The sequence below is a fragment of the Phasianus colchicus genome, chromosome 1 (assembly GCF_987193195.1).
Source record: "Phasianus colchicus chromosome 1, bPhaCol1.hap1.1, whole genome shotgun sequence".
Classification (NCBI taxonomy): Eukaryota; Metazoa; Chordata; class Aves; order Galliformes; family Phasianidae; genus Phasianus; species Phasianus colchicus.
The window spans coordinates 4,503,023-4,524,461 of record NC_143436.1 but is presented as its reverse complement, the minus strand read 5'-3'; the positions used below and the strand labels follow the sequence as shown (position 1 = coordinate 4,524,461).

At 41.4% G+C, this 21,439-nt stretch overlaps 1 protein-coding gene across 2 annotated transcripts; it reads left to right on the top strand.

The window, feature by feature from the left end:
* Window positions 1-958: 958 nt before the first annotated feature.
* On the top strand, window positions 959-20,730 carry LOC116239606 (interleukin-2 receptor subunit alpha-like). Of its 2 annotated transcripts, none has more exons than XM_090134193.1 (5): window positions 959-1,238; window positions 12,541-12,726; window positions 12,944-13,051; window positions 13,630-13,862; window positions 16,650-20,730. In XM_090134193.1, exons 1-5 carry the CDS (start codon window positions 1,178-1,180, stop codon window positions 16,737-16,739), a joined length of 678 nt encoding a protein of 225 aa, XP_089990319.1. In that variant the 5' UTR covers window positions 959-1,177; the 3' UTR covers window positions 16,740-20,730. The 2 variants fall into 2 exon arrangements, with proteins under 2 accessions (XP_089990319.1, XP_031465591.2); XM_031609731.2 differs by having other exon boundaries at window positions 13,630-13,866.
* Window positions 20,731-21,439: the final 709 nt, after the last annotated feature.

The following is a 21,439-nucleotide window of genomic DNA, read 5'->3' as shown; positions in this document are numbered from 1 at the left end:
GGATTTCTCTCAGTGCTATTCACTAAATACCTTTTCCTAACCCAGATGACCCATATGCCGTTGCATATCTTTGAGCACCTTGGAAAAAGGTGATAAATTAGGACCTATGACTGTCAGACAGATGTCCAAAGACCGAATCTCTCCAGATCTTACACTTTGGTATGAGTGCTTCCTATTATCCTGTTACATATGGGAAATAATTTGGTGAAAGCGTCCTCACTACTGAAAGAAAGGCAGTGAATACCTGTAAGCATGGAGTCCCTGGTGAACAGATGTAAGTAGTGCATCTTGTAGTTGTATCCAAACCAGTGGGGGGTGGGGGGAAGCAAACAAACAAACAAAAAAGCAGTTTAAATCCATTTTTATATGGTCTGTCTCATCTAATTCTCAAGACGCTAACTGATAATTATTTCTGTGGGAATGGCTGTAGAAAAACTACATGGAGATAAAGCACAATATTTCCTTCCTCATTTCCAACTTTCCATTTGTAGGAATCAGCTTTACTGAAGCTGAAACCTGGACAATTGATGAACAGAAGCCATTTCCAAATCTGCCAACCTCATTCTTACAGGTTTTTGGGGGTCAAATGTCCTTCCTTCAGGAGTTCAGCTGCCTCAGAGAAGCTGCATACATCAAAACACAAATGAAGTGGGGCTTCACAACGAGCAGATAGACTTCCAAAAAGCCAAAGCAATATCCCTTGGGACTTTTTCCTCTATAGGCAGAGCACACAGTTTGTGTCTCGCTCATACACCAGATATGGTGATGTTCCTTCTCAAATGCTCGTTCAGCCGCATGTTTGGAATTGAGTGGCTGCAGAAACCTGCTACTATTTTGCCCCTTCAATTGCCCTCAGCTGCAGGAACAGCTCTGGAGTCAGCAGCTCTGATGTGTCAAACCACTTCCTCCCCACGACGGCACGCACTGCGGCGCTGTGCATTAAATTTGATTTCCTGGATAAAAGCTACTAATACTTGAAGAGAGAGCAGCCTTTAATCTCTCTGCAGAGCCAGTCAGTGAAACAACCATTTGCTGACCGCAGAGTCCTTGCTAGTCCTTGGTAGTTCTAGGGCTAACCATGCAGTAGACAGCTTGTAGGGTCAGCCAACACAAACCCATCGCTTCTCAGAAACTTCACCATCCTCGGCGTTACGGAGGAAAGATGTAAACAAGACCCATGGAGCTCAAGCACCTTTTGATGTGGCTCTTGCTTGGATCCATCATGGAGACAAGGGCAGGTAAATGACTATTTCTGCTTTCTGGGGAGGGAAAATATGATTTGCATTTTTGTGGTGGCTGCTGGAGGATGATCGCAATATCCTGAGTCCTTTCAGGTAAGGAAAGATGTTAAGCACTTAGGGAATTTTTATTCTAAGAAAATGAGAGGAATGGGTTTTGTACCCACAAAGCATCAGTCAGAGACAATCCAGAGCAACATGGGATACTTTTGTCTGAGTAATGTACGTATCCTCCAACCCACCACTGGAACAGTAGGCAGATCAAAGCAACTGTGGGCTTCTCAGGCAGCTTCTGAATTTGTCTTTCCATTTTGTACATAGCATTAGGGAATATAAAAGCAGACACTGAAATGTCATTGCTTCTATAGGTAAAACTGATAGCCCTGCTATTAGCTAAAATGTGCCATCCAAGTTTGCTATAGGTACTAAAGATACCAGATATCCTTTCAGCCACACCTCCCAAGCAGCAGCACCTATAAAATATAAATGGAGGCAGGTAATTCATTCAGCACAGTTTTATATGTGTGTACATTATAAAACTGCTTATATTCGGCTTATTTACTGTGACAATTGTGTGTACTGAGGAATGATCTGGTGATGTATAAGTGTGTTTGCTTTTAAGCTGCTTTATTTGGCGGGATGAAACTTATATTCTCAGGATAAATGTGGTATTTCCTTCTGTCTGCTGCTGACACCTAGGTTTCAGAGGTGTGAGCAGACACAACCTAAAGTAGGGTCTTGGATAAACTGATATTTTAACTGCTAATGGATCATCTCCAGCAGACCTATGTCTTTCACTAAGGTCAGGGCATCTCAAGGAAAGGTTGGGATGCTTATAACCAAACAGCTCCACCCATTAATGCAAAAGTACTTCAACAAATATTTCACCCTCAGCTGATTTCATTCTGTTTAAATCATTTTGACTGTAAAGGCTGAACCTTTTCCTATGCAGGGTATTTTGTTTGCCAAACGAAGTACCACTGCCCACGGCAGCTGTTCAAGTGCTGCATGTGAGAGCATCGCAGAGAGACTTTCAGCCAGAGAAATGTAAATGGATGGGATCGCTTGTGGGATGAGTCAGGTCCCTACATCTTGCTTTCTGTATTACTGTGCCCAGGAGACATTGTGAGAGTTCTTGCTGACAAGTCTCGTTTATCAGAAATCTTTCTGGGTTTTGGAAAAAAGTTGTGAGGTGTTAAGTAGTTGCATTTTATGCAATTTCACATGATCTAGTTCTTTGATGAATAAATAAATGCATAGTGTTGCATTCTTCGCTCTACCTCTAAGCTTCTCTTCCCTCTGCTCCCTGTATTTATTCTGAATGTCTCTCCCAGTGCTCATACATAATAATTTATATCTATATAAATATGTCCCTGCAAGTAACACAAATGGGTAGAAACGCTGCCCTTTGTACCAGCCTGGGACTTTTTATTGTATAGAGCCTGAAGTACTGCGGTTGCAAGACCTGCCGTATTTATTCTTTATGGGGTTCGACAAGGAGAGTGTTCAACAAGGAGACCTGGGAACAGGCATAAGCAAAGAAAAAGGAAAGAAGCTAGGTCAGCGTGGCCAAAAAAGAGCCACGTCTTTCTAATCCCAGCACACACAATGCTAGTCATGTTATTTTGCCTTATTCTTTTCAGCTCTTCCCAATACTTCAGGTTCAGTTCAGTAAACAGATGTTGCCATAGTTGTTGTTTGCAAGAGCCTCAGTAAAAAAAAAAAAAAAAGAACTGTTGGGAATAAATATCATTGGGGGAAAAAGAAAATAAAATCTATTATTTCAAAGAACAGATTCACTGATGGGTCTCAAAGTGCTTTGCAGAGGGCAAAGTTCTCTGATATTATATGGGGAAACCAAGGGTCGTTAATTTAAACTACACCTTAGTGCTGAAGAGGAAAAGAGAAATTTAGGTTTTCTCCTGAAGAACATCACTTTTACCTCATTTTCCCTGCACACAGCAGTGCCTAGGAGCTGTAGGCATGGACAAGACACATGCTAGGTGAGGGTCAAATACAAGATAAAAGCTAGACTGTGCTCCTATGACCTTTCCATCTCGGTATTCATTTTACAGGAATACACTGAATATATTTGCAAGTCAAACCTGGAAGGGATTAAAACTCACAAAAGGAAGAATTTCATTCAACTGAATTTCATTCACACAAGATGGGTACCAGATCTCACTCATTTAAATGAGAGGAATTTCTTTCCCATTATACTTGCATATTAGCACTTGCTTCCATGGATTTGAAATGCAATGCAGAATAAATTAAAGTTGTCAACCACATACAAGTGCTTCTTCTAAGGTCAGATAGAGAGCAAATATGCTTATAGAGCTTCCAGTTATACTAATCCTCAGCAGCAAAGTGTCCATCATAGAGTTACAATCTAAAACTAATTTTTTAATTGTTATAATTGTGATCCTGCTAAGGAAAAGACAATATTGTGGAAAGAAAGCCAAGGAAAAGACAATATTGTGGAAAGAAAGCCTGCAGTATCTGCTTCTGAGATAGAGAGACCTCCTGCCTACATATGTCCCCATATGTCCTTCACTTCCAGTTTGATATTAAGGGTCTTTTACAACCTAAATGATGCCATGATTCTGTATGATTCTCTGATTACCTTTTATTATGGTAAAAACTACTCTAGCTACTACTGGAAAAAAACAACCTTTGACTCTGCTCACTATATAGCACTGCTTGCTCCCTGTAGTGTCATGATTTTGGCCCCAGTGTTTTATTTCCTGATGTCCAGCTGAGTACCTTTGTCTCTCCTGTTACACCAGCTGCATCTTCAAATCCAAGCTTTTGGATGTTAACTACCTGTGTTTTGCATCTCCAGAACTTCTCTCAAGTCTTGGAACAATTTCCCAACCTGGATTACTTACTCTTCTTTCTATCTCCTTCAGTGCTTCTCTAAAATCACATTTCCAAAGTCCTCTTATGACTTTCCTTGCTCAAATCCCCATTCCTCATCCCAGGACTTTATCATCTGCTGTTTTTTTCTTGATGTTCTCTCTTTTTAAAGTGCAAACATTCAGAAAAAGGATATATATTCTTCTTTAGTTGTCAAAATGTTCCATGCATCACAAGGTCAGAAAAAGCAATCAGCGCTGATAGATAATTTCCATTCCACTCATGAGAGCTCCAACAAAGATCTCAATGACCAGTTCTACACTAAGATCATACGTCAAATCAAATGAGTTCTAAATTCCAAAAGTCAAGATTCCCACCAGGCCTTTTTTCAATGTTGTCCAAGACTGAGACATTTGCTGATCATCCAGGTCAATTATGATCAGAGAGGATATTTTCCATAGCCCTTCCAATCCAACAAAAGGAAAGGCTGAGAAAGTTCCAGCCAAAGGAGTCTGAATGTTCGTCATTGCTTAAAAAGACAAATTTCCTTCTCAGTAACGTGTACTTCCATTTAGAGGAAAATACCCAAGAGCCAAGTGTAACGGAAGCCACAGATTAATAAAAAAAATTAGACAAATCTATTTAAAAACCAAATGCCACATACCAAAATGATTCTTTCACATACAATATCTACAAAATCAGACACTATCTTCTCATTTCACTTTGTATTCAGGATTTTCCTTTAAAAAAACTGAGCTCCGTGATTTTACCACAGAACCAAGAAGGCTGTGTTTGAGCTGGTTTGCCTACCATTCCCTCCCTTATGAAACACTCCCCCTTTTTCCTAACTTTCCCTCTTTCAAATCCACATTTGCAGTGCAAGTCCCCTGCTCAGTCCCTACCAGGTGTGAGATTTCAGCTTCCTTAACTTTAGCCATTTGCACTATTGATGTCTCCTTCAAGATGGATGAGTAGACCCCCTTCCTAGCTAGAGGAGATAAAGAAATACTTCTAGGGCACAGATCATCTACCAGATTGCAGATAAAGATGTGATGAGTCACCTTCTGCAAGTCCCTTTCTATTGACTACAGAGGGATTTGAAATGTCTGCTATTTGTCTGCTGGGTGACATTCATTAGTTTATGCTTTAAAAAAAGGCATGAATCTATTTTAATGGAGATAGATATGTTTATGGAAGAAGGGAGACAGACCACTGAATGATAGAATCATGATAGAATGATAGAATCGTTTGATTTGGAAGGGATCCTTAAAGGTCATTTAGTCCTGCTCCTCTGCACTGAACATGGACTTCCACAGCTCAGTCAGTTTGCTCAGAGCCCTGTTCAGACTTGGATATCTCCAGGGATGGGGCAACCACTATCTCTCTGGGTTTCCCATTCCAGTGCCTCAGCACCCTTATTGTAAAACCTTCTTCCTTATCTTGTAAAAATTTCTTCCTAATTTTAATCTCCCCTCTTTTCGTTTGAAACCATTTCCCCTCGTCCTAACGTGACAGATCCTCCTTGGCTCATTTCTGTAGCCCTCTCCTGGATGCACTCCAACAGGTCCATGACTCTCCTGAGCCAAGGACTCCCCATCTGAACTTTAGTCTGGGATACAGTGGGCTTTCTGTTCTGAGGGTGCATGCTGCCAGCTCACATCCAAGTTTCCGTCTACCAGTTACCCCCAAAATGATCAGTGAAGGAACACCTTGGTCATCAGAAGACACAAATGGCCTCTTCAGGCTACTCTGTTTGGGAACTCACAGCAGTGGAGATTTAAGGTTTAAATAAAATCTGTGTAATGTCTACACCATGTTAATTCCCAATGCAAACACTATTAGTGCTCACCCACCACTGGAGCTGATAGAGAAGCACCTGTAGGCATTGCATTGAAGAATCTAATTTAGATGCCTACTGTCCTCCAGAGATTCCTTCTCAGCTCCAGTCCTTACAGAGGGAGCTAAGAAAGCAGCTTCCTGAGGTTAAACTATGCTTGTAACTTATCCCTCGGCATGAGAAAGGTTTTTCCACTGTAACAAATTCCAGTCTTGTTTTGGAAATATTTAGATTAAGAACGCTTTCATCCTTTTTAACAAAGTGTTAATAGAGAAGTCCCCAACTCATACTCCAACTTACTTTATGCTGTCTTTTCAATAGAAACGCGTTCTAGAATAACACACTCAGCAGACATTCAATTCCCTATTCCTTAGAATAAAATAGGAATATTGAAATCCATCCCCTGCCCTGCAGGTTTGGTGTCTTTCCCATTGCTGTTTTCATCCACAGTGCATTTCTGTCATTTAAATTTCAGACTCGTTACAAACCAAGATGAATTCAATAATCTGTGTTTAATCTACAGTAAAGACAACCAAAATCTCACAGGCAAATTATCGTAAACATCAGGTCTGCAGCTCAGCACTGCAGCTTCCATCTATCGCCAGCTTACAAATCCATATAGACTCACGTGACATTAATCAGATGGGAAAGAAGCAGGCAGAGCTGCAGCTACCTCGTTATTGGGCCCTTTGGGAAAAAGTTTTGAAGTTAGAAAAAGTTCATTACCATTTCAGTCCAGTTGCTGGTATCAATTCCTTCTGTTCACCCATATCAGTTTCGTCTTCGTGAGGTATGCTCTATTTAGAGAGCACGGAGTTTCAGACAGCAAGAACCCCTTGGGCTGAATTAGCTTTTCAGGAACAGCTGGGGAAATCTCTTCATTTTGACATGGTTTGATTTCTTGGCATCTCTAGGGAAAGGCTCTCTTCATTTCTGAACTGGCAAGTGTTTGAACTGCCTGGCTTCGTCCCCTGCTCCTAGCCAGATCTTCAAACAGCCAGTTTCCTACTGATCCCTTCCTATCACCTTTGTATTTAGGGGAAAAATGTCCTATGTCTGCAGCTCGCTGTTTTAACTTCACATCAGAATAATGTCAGCGCCGGTGACACGTCACACGGCAGAGGAAATTCTGAGTTTAGGTTGCCATGGCATGACTCACTGCCTGTGTTTGACTAATCACTAAAAATACCTGCTAAGAATTTCCCCATTCACTTATTTGGGACGAAAGGTGCTGTTCTGATGCCTTGTCTAACACCGCTTGGCCAACTCAGATATGGAAGAGAAAAACACAGGTGAGCTTCACAAATACTGATACTGAACAACTACTGCGAGCAAAGGTTTCTATTGGGTCAGTAATATATGTGGCTGGGAAATCTCAGGGAAGAAATACAAGCACTAAAGGAAGTGATGTGGTTTAGCTAATGGTTTTCTTTCCTCTGAGCCTACATAGGGGAGATTTAGACTGCATGTAGAAAAAAAAAGATCTAGCTGTAGATGTCCCTGTTCATTGCAGAGGAGTAGAACTAGGTGACCTTTAAAGGTCCCTTCCAACTTAAATGATTCTATGATTCTATGATGATGGCATTAAATGTTGAGGAGAGCCAAAACCTAACTTGTAGGGATAGAAAGTAGAGAGAAAGTCAAGGAGATGAGGCTGGGAAAAATAGATCCACAGCAAGTAATTTATGGAATTTCTCAACTGGTCAGAGCACTGAAATAAAGACCTCCATCAGTAGTGCCATGGGATCTCTGTGGCTATTTTGTGTGTTATTAAAAAGCTCTTCAATCCTGCAGGATAGAGTAAGGTTTATCTTGCCTAATTTCTGGTTAAGGACCCAGTCTCACCCTGATGCCTGTGTTCCTTGCTTAATTACTGAATTACAGTGATTTAATTGTTAGGTATGCATCAGTTACGGAAGACAGTTAAGCTTCATTTAGCATAGGACCATAAACTTACAAAAGATTTGGCATGGTTTGTAGGCCAAAACACAGGCACTTCAAGGAATTCTGCCTAGCACTGGCCTCTCATAGCACCTGGAACATATCTGAGAGCTTACATGGGTGTCTCAGATGCCTTAAGACATCTGAAATGGCACTGGGGAATCTTTCCTTAAGTTGGAATAGCAGGAACCCACCTATCTTATGGCAGAGATGACAAGCAGTGGCCTGGAAGGCTTAACCTTAATTTTGGGGAGCACACCAAAAGATACTCTGTTTTACATTTTACATTTTGCAGGTCTTGAACATCTGGATTATAAGTCTCCATACACTATATGATAATATTGAAAAACAGTTCCAAAATTTCCAGGAATGCTGTAGGCATTCCAAAAATCATAGAATCATAGAATCATTAATGTTGGTAGAGACCAGTACGATCATCTAGTCCAAACATCAACCCATCACCACCATGTCCACTAAACCATGTCTCCCAGTGGCATATCTACCCTTACTCTGTTGATATGGGGAGAAATGAGGAATAGAATAGTTAAATAGTTAGTACCTCAAAATGTTAACTTAAAATCTTATGGCAGTTTTGGTGGGGAGGAGATGAAAATGGTGAGGGGTGATAAAGCAAGGGAAAGAAAGAGAGGAAAGTGGTTATGAGATTTGAAGTAGAAGGCAATGAGGGTAAAAAGCAACTTTGAGGATGGAGATATGAAGGGTGTGCTGAAGGAAAGTCAGGAGGCAAAATCCTAAGAGGAGATTTGAAGGTGATGTGAGGACACTGAAAGACCACTGTTAGAAGTGTCATGGGATCTTAGTGGTTTTTAAACTAATTATTGGCACAAATCTAGCCCCAGAGCTGCTGTAGAATTATGCAGAAGTCAGAGGAAGAGAAGCTGGGCTGTGGAAAACTGGGCCACCAGAGGCTATGAGGTAGATGTCTCCTGAGTGTGCTGGTCTTTAATCAGATCTATATTTTCTTATCACAAGGACACAAACAAACTAACATTAATTGCCTCCTAGGTGAAAAACAGCAGAAAATTAAAATTAACCTTCCTTTTTAAAAACGTAGAAGTCAGAAATCTAGTCACAGAGTAGATCTGCACTGCTATTCCCTAGTTCCCTAGTTTTTTCCCATCTACTGACTCTTCTATCACCCACACTGCAGGGATTTTGAGTCTTTTAGGGTCAAACCATCCAGTTTCCTTGGGCACGAAGAGTGACTGAGGTTCTGGAGTGATGGTAGAGATGGTAGGCAATACAATCCAGATCTCTTCCTGACTCCTTCTTGGCACAGTTTTTCTACACTATCCCATGATGTCTAATGCCATGAAACATTCTTGCATGCCTATATGCAACCACATACAGCCCCTGCAGCTTTGGAGGATACTTACTGTACCTTGAAGGGAGTCTAAAGATGTAAATTAGTTTGAGCTTGTGAAGCTTCTAAATGTCAAAGCACTGGGAGTTCTTTTGGGTTTGGTGGCCAAATTATAGTTTCCAATCTTAGATGGACTTCATTGGGTGCATTGTCATGATCATGAATTACTATCACTATGTAATTTATATTCACATGAATTACTATCTACTGCCACAATTTCTGGAGTGTGGGATGATAGGTAGGGCTTGTTTGGGTTAGGCATGGTGCCACTAACTGTCAGACACAGAAAATTTAGCATCCAAATATAAGACATTAGAAGTACAGAAGTACTATAGATCAGCGTGTTGGGAATCTATTTATTCTTGAAAGGCAGGTAAAAGCCCACTTAAAGAAAAACACCCTTGAACACAGATAGGACACCTAGAGACAATGAAGAGGAATATTGGCAGTTGGTGTCTTGGCACATCCATATTCACAGAATACAGAATCACAAAAACACCAAGGTTGGAAAAGACCTATGAGATCATCCAGTCCAACCATCCACCTATCATCAATAGTTCTCACTAAACCACGTCCCTCAACACAGTGTCCAAAATTCATGCAAGGTTCCTCCCAGTGTGAGGACTGGTATAACAGTAAGCCCGAAAGCTAATCAATTCTGTATCAAACAGAGGGAGAGGAGGTCAAACATGACAAGACCAATGGTTTTGAAAGGATATGATTGTTGGTAAGGAGAAGGTTCTCAAAAATGAGAGCAGAAGAAATGTTTAGATGTGGTACAAAAGGACATGGTTTAGTGGGTTTATATTGGTAGTAAGTGAATGGTTGGACTGGATGATCTTGGAGGTCTTTTCCAACCTTGATGGTCCTAGGATTCCATGATTCAAAATATGCAATGTGACAGTAAAGAAGTGGAAGCCAACAGAGAGAAGCAAAGAGAAGCCCAGAATGGCCAAGGTAAGGCCTAGGAGAGTCATCTTTCTAAATTCTTTCTGGATTAGAAGCAGGAATGTGGTTGTAAAAGCCAAAGAAGATACGTCCGTGGTTTAGATGAGAAAAGGTGAGAATGTGAGTGATGTGGATGAAATGAAAAGTCTAGATAATAGGAGTGTTGCATGAGATCCAGATGAATCTTGTACCTTTTGATCCAAGAGCACAGCTCAACTGGAAATCAGGTATTGCTCGCTGCCACCCCTGTGCACATTTATATGCAACCCTCATCTGATGCCTGCAACTTCAGAAGAAGCCTAAATTCATTTGATCATTGACTGAAACAACAGTTGCCCTTCATGATGAATAGGCTAGATGCTGTGGCTTTTCTTATGAAGAGACTAAAGAGTTGTAGGTTTGGGTACCTTGTGCTGAGATTCAGATCTGCAGTCTGCTTCAAAGAGGTGTTTGAAGTCTTGAGGGAAACATGCTTTTAGCTTGTAGGGAAAGTGAGAGTACGTGCTCTCAACTTGCTGCTCATCTGATAACCCTTTAATTTTAATCACCCTGACAGTCTGTGGTAAACCATGTGGTTAACTATTTCGAGTGCTGTGTGCTTCACTTGAAGCCACAGTCTGATGTAGTTTGTGAGGTGAGTTCTTTGATAACACAAAGACACAGGGACATGAAAATAGTCCTTGTGTGGCTGTTAAGCCACTCACAATGCTCTTCATTGTGGCCTTCTTTGAACGTGGTGACTTTTACCAAGTGGCAGAATAACGAAAAGCAAAAAGGGCAGAAAGTATCAAAGTGAGAAAATGATGAGTGGCTCTAACAGAGCTTTACAGGACTGGGCTGGGGATTGCTGGCTGGTTTGCTGTAGGCATGGCTTTGTTTCAAGCAGAAGTCATTTTAGGGAGTCAAGGGCAGATGCCAAATGAACAGCTATCAGGAATTCAAGACCCTTTCACAGTCTTTCTTGCTAGTTCCAAGGCTGCATTAATTATGGCTGTAGAAAATGTGAAGACAGTGATTAAACATTTTATTCATAATAGCTGTTACTATTATGCATAAGCTTAAGGGGCCACAGATCATGAACCCAAATATACCGAGTGCTTGCCCCGATGCAGCCAGTATGTTTTATTTTCAGATTTCTCAGCCTTTAGACCTTAAAAAAATCATTAAGTAGTGCCTTTATTATATTCTGGGTCTGCAGCTCAACTTTCAAGTGCACTGAAAATGATCTCAATTCATTCCAACTGATTGAGAAGTATATTTAGTTGCAATTTGCTGATGACACAGCACTTAACATCCTTGTTTGGGGACAAGTTATATATAGGTTTGAAAACTAATTTCCCAGTAAGTTGCTTGTTGGTGTGCCCAGACAGAACTGAGTCTACTCCGCTTTTGCAGATGACTGAAACTTTTAATAATTTTTATTAAGTGTAGATAAATGCAAGTTTCATGTTACATAGCTGAGATTCCCAAAGTTGGATTTTTTCTGCACTTTGCACAAATCTGTTCTTGTAAAATCAATGGTAACAGCTAATTCCAATGTGAATAGTTAATAACAACAATAATTAAAAAACAATATAAATAATATTTTAAATCATGTAAAATAACTAATAATTTAATCAGAAAACCAGAGCCTCTTCTTGACCTGGAGACAATCAATCAAAAAGCAGAGCTTCTCCCATTCTTTTCACGCCATCCAGTTTCATCCCTTAGCCCTCCAACAGTGGACCAGTCCTCCAGTTAGGAGGAAGAGGAGGAGCAGGAACCTGGATTTGCACTCTGACTCAGCTGACTCTGGATTTACTTCCAGACCAACCAGCCAGAGCTGCAGACAGACCTGGATGTTCGCATCACATGGTGCCATCACCTCATGGTCATGCACTCAGGTTGCACCTGGGTGATTTTCAAACCTCCCATGATGTCTGTTTCTTCTACAGGAGTGCTGTCCTGTCACAAGAAGCAGCTCCAGGAGCTCTGTATGTGGAGAGCTCTTTCTAAGAAAATTGGTGCAGGGGAGCCTTTGCCCATCTAACTTCAATGCCACAGCCCCATAGGATCCCAGACATAAATGCAGTAATGCAGAGCTCACTCTGGCTGACAACCTGCATTGTGTTTCACCCAGATGATGTTCTTACCAAGCTGAATTTAATTTCCCTTAGCCAGCTTAGGTGAGTATCTCCAAAACCTTTTCTATCTATAACATCAAACCTCTTATAGGGAGCAGAATTAGGCCTTAACTGAGCACAGTCTGGCACTGATAATTCAGAAAGACACTGGAAGCCTTTGGTGAGTAAGGCAGGTGCACAGGCTGCTCTAAATCATAGACTTTCTGATTGCAGAAAAATGCCCACCTCTTTCAACTACTGAATTTGCTGACGTGGCTGCTGAAACGTATCCACTGAAGACCAAACTGCGTTATGAGTGTGACAATGGCTACAGGAGAAGAAGTGGGAACTCCTTGACAATTCGGTGCTTGAATGTATCAGGGACTGCTGCTTGGGTCCACGATGAACTTGTGTGTATTGGTAAGCGATTACCAACTTTTTGGGCACTTGTGGTGTTTTCCCAAAGAGTAAGTATGCAAGATGTAACAGGGCACTGATGTAACAAATAATCTTTTGTGCTTGTCTTTGCAAATCAAAACTCCTAGCAGGTCTGTTCTGTCTGTAAAAGCTTGATTGCTCAGGCTTAGCTCTGCTCTTTGTCCTGCTGTCATGCAGTAAATGTATCTTCTTCTCACAGATGAGAAATTTTTGTTCTCAAAGAATCACACAGCTAAGTTAAATTCTACACAAGAGCCAGCAAGAGAAACCCAGAGCCCAGCACCTCTGAAGAAAGTAAACAATTCAAGTAAGTTAGAGTCTAATCAGCACTGTAACACTTCTCCCATTCATTTCCATGGAAGCAACATAGGAGTGATAATGAGTAATTTTTAATTATTTTGGTAGTCAGGGAGAATAAATTTGCTATAATACCTGTCTGTCAGAGCAAGTGAAAATGTGCAAGTAAATGATTTCTTTAGATGTTCAAGAGGTAGGAAAGTCTGGTATATCTTACTTGCCTGCATTTTATATGAATACAAATCACGTTGTTTCTTCCCAGGTAACAGTGATAGGATGAGAGGTAATGGCCTTAAGTTGCACCAGGGGAGGTTCATTGGATGTTAGGAAAAATTTATCCTCAGAAAGAGTGGAGAGGCACTGGCACAGGCTGCCCAGGGAGGTGGTGTAGTCACCATCCCAGGAAGTGCTAAGAAAAGGGTAGATGTGGCACTGAGGGACATGGGTCAGTGGGCATGGTGGGCATGGGTTGATGGCTGGGCTGGATGAGAGCTTAGAGGTCTTTTCCAGCCTTAATGATTCTATGAAAAACAAAAGCAGTAAGTCAAGTCTACTTGCCTAACAATGTGCTGCTTTGTGAATTCCCAGGTTTTTGTGGTATGCCCAAAACTGTCCTACATGCCTCTCTAAGCGTAAAACAACAATATTCTGTGGGGCAAGTATTACACTTCACATGCCCAACTGAGTACAATGATCAGCTTCCTAACACTGGCACCATCACATGCATGAATGTGACTGGAAGAATCAAGTGGATGCCCCTTGATAAGCCCTGTACCAATGGCAGCAGCCCTATGAACAAGCAGCTGTCACATCTTATTGAGGCAGGTAAGATTTTTCTTTGGCATCAAAACAATGTCATGACGTGTTCACAGAGGGTCTGCACCCTGCCAACACAGGAACAACCTAAGAAAAAACCCTTGGGTTTTTTTTTTTTGCTTGGGGTTCAGGATGGAGAGATCAGTGACCACAGGACTCTGACAGTGGTGGCAGTGATGCTCATGGGAAGGGCATAGTTACATCCCACTTGGTCTTGGGAGATTTCATACTAAAAAGGAAGAAGAACTTGGGAGCAGATAGAGCTGCTCTGTCACAAATCAGGATGAAAATAGTAGAACAAGCTTTTCTCTTTTCTCCTTGCTACTGACAGATGAGGCCATTGTAGCCTCAATTCAAACTCCAAAATTGTATCAGCATTTCTCACAATGAATAGTTTTAGATGAATTGTACAACAGAAAGACTTACTTCTTCCCAGTGACTATAACAGAGCCCAGATGACTACCTCAAAAGCCACATCTACATAATGACAGGTGAGAGACATGGCCACGTAGTGGAGCAGGGACATTTGGGCAGGGTCCTTTGCCTGCAGAAAATGACCTCTGCCTCTGCTCTGACTGTAGGAACAAATCATCTTACTCACTGGGCACACTGGTTCAGCATTGTACAAAGAATGTCATCCCTTTTTTATAGATCTGGATGTTTCCCTGTGGTATGTAGTTAACAGTGTTTCAAATATGGCAGTCACAAACTGTTTTTCGGTCTTTACTCCTCTTTCAGGTCATTTTCTTCCATTCATAATTACCCTTAATGCTATCAGGATGAAGGAATTTCTTGCTACAGTGGAAATAATCCATCAACACGCCAGTCCTAGAACAGGATACAACCTCTTGAAAAGTCAGAGATTATAAATATTTGAAGCTTTAAAATTAGGATTACAAAAAACAAATGTCTGGATGATGACATGGGCCATCTGGGCCTTTAAATTCTTTAATTCAAGAGAACAGTAATTTCATTTTCCTGCAAAAGTGCACTGGAGCCTGAATAAGATCAGGTTTTTTTGTCAGTGCACTGAAAATGTATTCCCCCTAAGAAACAGGCTGCCCAAGGAGGTGGTGAAGTCACCACTGCTGGAGGTGTTCAACAAAAGGGTAGATATGGCATTGAGGGATATGGTTTAGTGGCATGGTGGGGATGGGTGGATGGCTGGACTTGATGACCTTAGTGGTCTTTTTCAAACTTAATGATTCTTTGGCTTTATTTTTTTTTTTTTCCTTTGTTTCTATGTAGTGGGCTTTAGTGGTGCTATATAGGGTGTAGTCTCTCCTTTCTGTTTTCTCCTTAGCAGAGAACACAAAAACATTTATCCACTCTTACAATACCTCCCTTATTAGAAGGTAAAAAGCCTTCTAATACCTCATACTGATGTATGAGAGTTCAGAGCTTCCTTTTTGCAGGATAAGGGAGAAATTCAGTGGGTTTCTATCACTGGGAAGGTTTTTGTTTCCATTTCTGGGGAAAAAGAGGACCCATCTGAAGCCACATTTCCAAATTCTTGTTTGGCACTTTGACAGTCATCCTTCCCAGTTTCGTGTGAAATAAAGATCTTAGCCGGATCCTATTCCCTGGAAGCCAGCTCATGCCCACCTTTGGCAGATACCAAATCAGCAGATATGTTGCTATCCAGGCTGGCAACATCTATCGATGGCCAGGAAACAAACATGGCAATAACTCGGAGTGCTGTGCAGTGGCAGACCTTCACACCTAACCCGACTTTGCCCTCATTACTACCGCGATGCTGGGATGAGCTCTCTCCTCACCAGAAGAGCAAATCAATACAAAATCAAGATTTTTCTCTCTCTTTGTATGTTCAGCTCATCCATCCTTTTCCTCATCACTGATATGGCCAGTGACAAGTATGTCATTTTGTTAACTGGGCTCAGACTTCACCTCATCCTGTAGAGAATTACTTTGCCTTTGAATTTGCTGTTTTATCGAAGAGATCCATCTCTGTTCTAAGAGCCAGTAAGTGTACTGCAAGACATATCTATGCCCACAGATCAGATGAAAAGTCAGTAAAGAAAGCGTACAGACTGTTTAAGCACTTCTGCTTTTTATGAAGTGGTTTCCAAAGGCATATAAGGGGTGTAAAGGAAAATAATCACCCAAAAATCTGTTTTTTAAATGAAGTAATTTTCAAATTCTTCCTCTGAAACTTTATGTGAATTCAGTGCATATCTTCCACTGAAGAAAGGGAGGAAAATGTAAATATTTAAATGATGTGTTTCTTACACATTTCCAAAGGGCTGAAAGAGGATGGGAAAATAAAATATTTGCTCACAGCTAAAACCGATGCATTTAGATCAGTCTGAAATGATTTTCTCCTCCCCCTTCCCCATCTCCCATTCAATCATTAGCTGCTAAAATAGAAATCAGCTCTTACTGTGCATATGCTCAAGACTTTGTACAAGGGCTCTTGATTCCAGCTGGAGTCTGCTGGCAGCCGTAGCGCACATAATAATGAAGGGGAATAATGTAGTGTGATAAAGGAAGGGAAGGAAGGATATTGCAAACTATGCCAGAGGATGCAGCACCAGGATCTCCTGGTTATTTGGCCATGGTTGCTCTCTTGTCTCCCAGGTCCCCTCTGGCTGGGCCTGTTTGTCCCCAGGAGCAAAGCAATGGGGCCATGTGGGGGAGTTATTGTCTCTGGGCATAGGGACAGGATAAGCTGCTCTTCTGTTTCTCCCGGTTGGGGTAACTGCAGTAATCCCTGTGGAGCATTGCAGATAACTCCAGGTGCTGATTTTGTGCTGATTTTGTATTTTTTACAGTCATTTTTTTCATTCTGCTTCTCCATTCTGCTGTCTTTTTGTGAGTCACCGAGCAGAGATGATAAACGGGAAGGAACCAGGAAAATGTGAAACCTAAAAAAATCCCTGGAAGAGCTCTCAGCCGGATCTACCACCTCATTATTGCACCTCCTGGATTTCTGAATACCTTCTCTGGTATTAAATAAATGACCCCGGATTTTGGGTTGTCTGGTTCAGCTGTTAAATACTGGCACAAGAAGAGGAGGAATCAGAGCTTCTGAAATCAAGACGTGTGCATAAAACCGCTTTGTCTCAGCCATTGTGGAACTGAGAGTGACAGTTCAAATAACGGGTGGAAAATGAATCCTGTGAGGAAATTAAGGTTAATTATGCAAATATGTCGGTTTCAGATAGATTGCGCAATCAGTCTTTTTCTGTCTGGCTGATCTGTGGGAAGTCTGATGGAGCATCTGCCATCACCACCAAGTAATTCTTTGTCCTTCGTCCCCCTGATTTCTCAGACGTGCCACGACAACTTTGTACTGCAGACTTATTTTAGTCTGGCCTCCTCACTGCTTCTCTTACTACACTGAGATGTAACTTGTTCCTGTTCAGAGGCTCATCTGCCTACGCAATCCAAAGTGTCCCTGTTTCACACTTGGAAGTTCTCCTTTTCTCCTCTTCCTCTGCAAATGCTCATTCCAGTTTCTCCTTATGTTCTTTACTAATTACCAGTGGGCTCTGCCTCTCTGCTGAATGGGAATTTTTCTCTACAGGGCGGGAGGAATTATAGAATAGAGTCATAGAATCATAGAATAGCTTGGGTTGGAAGGGACTTCAAAGATCATCTAGATCTCACTACCCCCCACCCACGACACAGAAAAGAACTTTGTGAAGCCATCAGCAGTGTGTTTAGCAGTGCTTTCAGCCAGTATGTGATGGGATAAAGCCATGGGAACTGTAGAAAATGCTCTGAAACTTGTTTTAGTGAAGATGGTCTACTGTGGTGCAGATTGCTTGGGCCGTTATGGGGTTTCTGAGATTATGATATGTGAAAAATTGTCAAGAATAATCTCCCTGACTCTGTAGTGGGACAAGGGCTGAAATAACCAATACAGATGAAGCAGTAACTGAGGTCCTAAGTAGCGTCTTTTGCAGAAATTACAGACTGATTGCTCAGGTTGCCCAGAGATCTCCCATCTCTAGAGACATTCAAGGTCAGTCTGGATGGGGATCTGAGTGACCCAATGTAGCTATAGGTGTCCCTGTTTGCTCCAGGGCTGTTGGACTAGATGACTTTTAAGAGTCCCTTCCAACCCAAATGATTCCATGATTCTATGACTCTAAGATTCTATAATTCTGTCACCTCTCCCAGTAAATACAGGAGAAACCATAGAAAACCTGACTCTTCCCTGTAGTAAAGTCTTTCCTACCCATGGTGATGACTTCCCAGGGAACTGTGGCATTGAGATTTAAGCTAGTGAAACCAACACCATGCTATGGAACAACCAGATTGCACCGGTGACTCCAAGACCGGCAGGACCAAATAAGCAGGAGGCCTGGAAACTCACATCCAATGTGAGAAGGTGGCACAAAATGTCACAGCCTAATTCTTAGGACAGCAGGGTGACTTTCCATCTGCAGAGGATAGATGGAGGGAATGCACTCCATCACTGAGATGAGGAAAGAGCCTGAAGCTGCCCCCCCAGAAACACTTCTACAGTATAGCAATTATAGTATTCTGACATTACAATCTCATGTAAGTGACCAGGTGGACAAATGGACTGATCACCCAAGCACATTAGATGCTAGTACTGTCCCTACAGATCACACACCACTTTTTCTACAAAGATGCTGGAAGCCTGATTTCACCCAGGCCATGCTGTGCTGTGCTATGCTATGTTATGCTATGCTATTCTATTCCACTCCTTTCCATTCCATTCCATTCCATTCCATTCCATTCCATTCCATTCCATTCCATTCCATTCCATTCCATTCCATCCCATCCCATTCCACTCCATTCCATTCCATCCCATTCCATCCCATTCCATTCCATCAGAGGAAGCACAAGATTAATTTGGCAGTTCCATTTATACTTGCAGAGCATCAAAAAGCCTAGTGCAAAGGCATCTGAGGACAGATTAAAGCATGACTTCAGCATGTGCAATATTTGATATATACTTACTTTATTGGGAATTTATGAGGTTTGAATACACCTCTGCCTCTTCTTCATTCTGCCTGGTATGATAGAGTTCAACTGAGAAAATACAAACAAATCTGAGACAAACAATGGGAAGAAACAAGTCCCTCAGAGGAACATGTTTATCTCACCCTATTACCTATATGTGTATGTATGCCTATAGTTACTTATTTATGTCATATATATCTACATATACATATACCACATATATACACATACGTATATGCAACTGTGCACCTATATGTACATAGCTGTACATATAGATATACACATATATGCCCATATGTAGACCAAATCCCTCAGTGTTTTAAGGCACTTGTTTCTCTTCACTGACTCTAAATGATGCCCAAATTGACCAGATTACCTGTAGATGCTTACATGTTATGTCAAGAACCAAACAGGATTAATCCCTTCTAATTCAGTGGGCATGACATGTTAGTTTAGTTTTCTATTTTGTAATAAAGTGCATGTCATTACTTTAAGGAATTGTATTCCTGTTGAGTTTTTCTCACTCCATAGCTTTGATATTTATACTTTTCATAGCTTTATTCCTGTTGGAACAGCACTGATTTGTAATATGTATCTTTATAAATACATGACGGTCTATTACACACTGGTATATTGTATGGGAGCAAACAGCAATCTGTATTTTTGCAACAGATGATATGTTTTCAAACCTGCCAGCTGCTCTGAAGTGTGCAAGCAGCGATACTGAGCTCTTCTGCTTCCTTTGTTTAATGCACATCAGTTACTGTTAACATAACCATATTAAGCACTGCAATTAGGTTGGCATGACTTGTCTCACTCATGGCAGTTTACTGCAGAAGCTAATATTTTACCTGCTTCTAGCACGTACATTTTTAGCCAGTTACGCAGATAATGAGTCATGTCTCTCATTGCTCTGATGACTTATTCTACTTTCTCTAGCCAGGTTGGTTCATGGGCTCTCTTTCCATATTTTGTCTTTGTTTCTTGGCAATCAGGGGAGACATACTGCTGGTATGGTACCTGTAAGAAATACATATCGGAGAAATATTATAGGATTCAATTTTCTTAGCTATTAATGTCTACATAGGGTCAGAACTCAGGTGATCTCCAGCATGCGAGCTGTATATGTACTTTATCAGAAAGCCATAAGTCTCAGACAAGCTGTACTTCACCTCCTGGTAGAGCTTGTTGGCCCTCTGGGGAAATGCTTGTATTGGAGGCTCGATCCTTCAATGCGACACACAGAGGGTGTGGAAATCAATAGGGTGCATCCACCACTGAAGGAGGCTGTGGCCAAACCATCACTGTCCTGCTTTCTCCGTAGCCACTCATTTATTTTACATGAGGTGTGATGTTTGATACTTTTATTTGATAAACTTGATTTTCTCGGCATGGAATGATCAATAAACTATAACAATACATTATTCTGGATGTTTGAACGCAGCTGGTCCTTCTTGATTTGTCTACCAACCACCATGATTCTCTGATTTTGCAATTCCGTGTGAGCTGAACTTTGAAAAATCCAAGATTTGTTTTCCATTACTCTGCTGGCAGCCGTAGCAGACATAATGAGGAGGAGGAATAATGCAGTGTGATAAAGGAAGGGAAGGAAGGATATTCCTAACTATGCCAGAGGCTGCAGCATCGAGATCTCCTGGTTATTTGGCCATGGTTGCTCTCTTGTTTTGTCTTGCCTCTCTGTATTACTTTGAATGAAAAGTATGAAGAAATCAGGAACATGATATAAACAAGGTTTATTCTAGAAGTCTGTCTAAAGCTCACATCATGGGTGCACTGCTACACCTAACCTTTAAAATGCAGCAGGAAACTAAAAACTTCTGCACAGGAGGATCTCTGACAACAGTAACTCCAAAACAGATAATGTGAACAATGAGTAGATTTGTACAGCCTAGAGGCAGTAAAGCTCCCCAACCCTCACACAGGAGTGAAAATACATATGCTCCTATTTCATATATATACTCAGGTGTCAGAAAACTTGGTTTTCCTGAAGTCTGTAGCAAAAAGTAATCTTGCACACTGCCATTGCATGTGCCTTCATGTAGATTCTGATTTTACTAGATGGTCTTTTCCAACCATAATGATTCCATGATTCTGTGTCTCAGTGTGAGTTTGTCCCATCGCAGTGGGAGTCCAGAGAGATTCAGCTATTAAATGCAGAAGTCCAACCAGTTTGAACGATTTTCCAGAACCCACGGATAGCATCAAAAAGATCTTCATCGACTCTATGGGGTGCTGAGACAGTAGCTCAATGGAAACACCTGCAGTTTGATCTGGTTGCCTAAACAGAAAAATATGCCAGGATCTGATACACTGTGTTGTCAGAGGCATCTACACAGGGATGGATGCCACAGCACAGGATCTATCAGAGGTTCAGCTGGAAGCCAAGCAGCACAACTCAGTTCATCCTGCAGAATTACTCCCACATGTGGATGCCTACTTAAAGATGCCCAAGCAGTGAGCTGAGACCCAGCCCCAGAAGTCACCAAGACTTTCAGAATATGTCATTCACCTCCCTGAAGGCATTGCTGAAAGCATCTGCTACCACCCAAAGACAAAATAATTTCTCAAGTTTAAATTTAAGCACGATTCTTTTGGTTGCAGT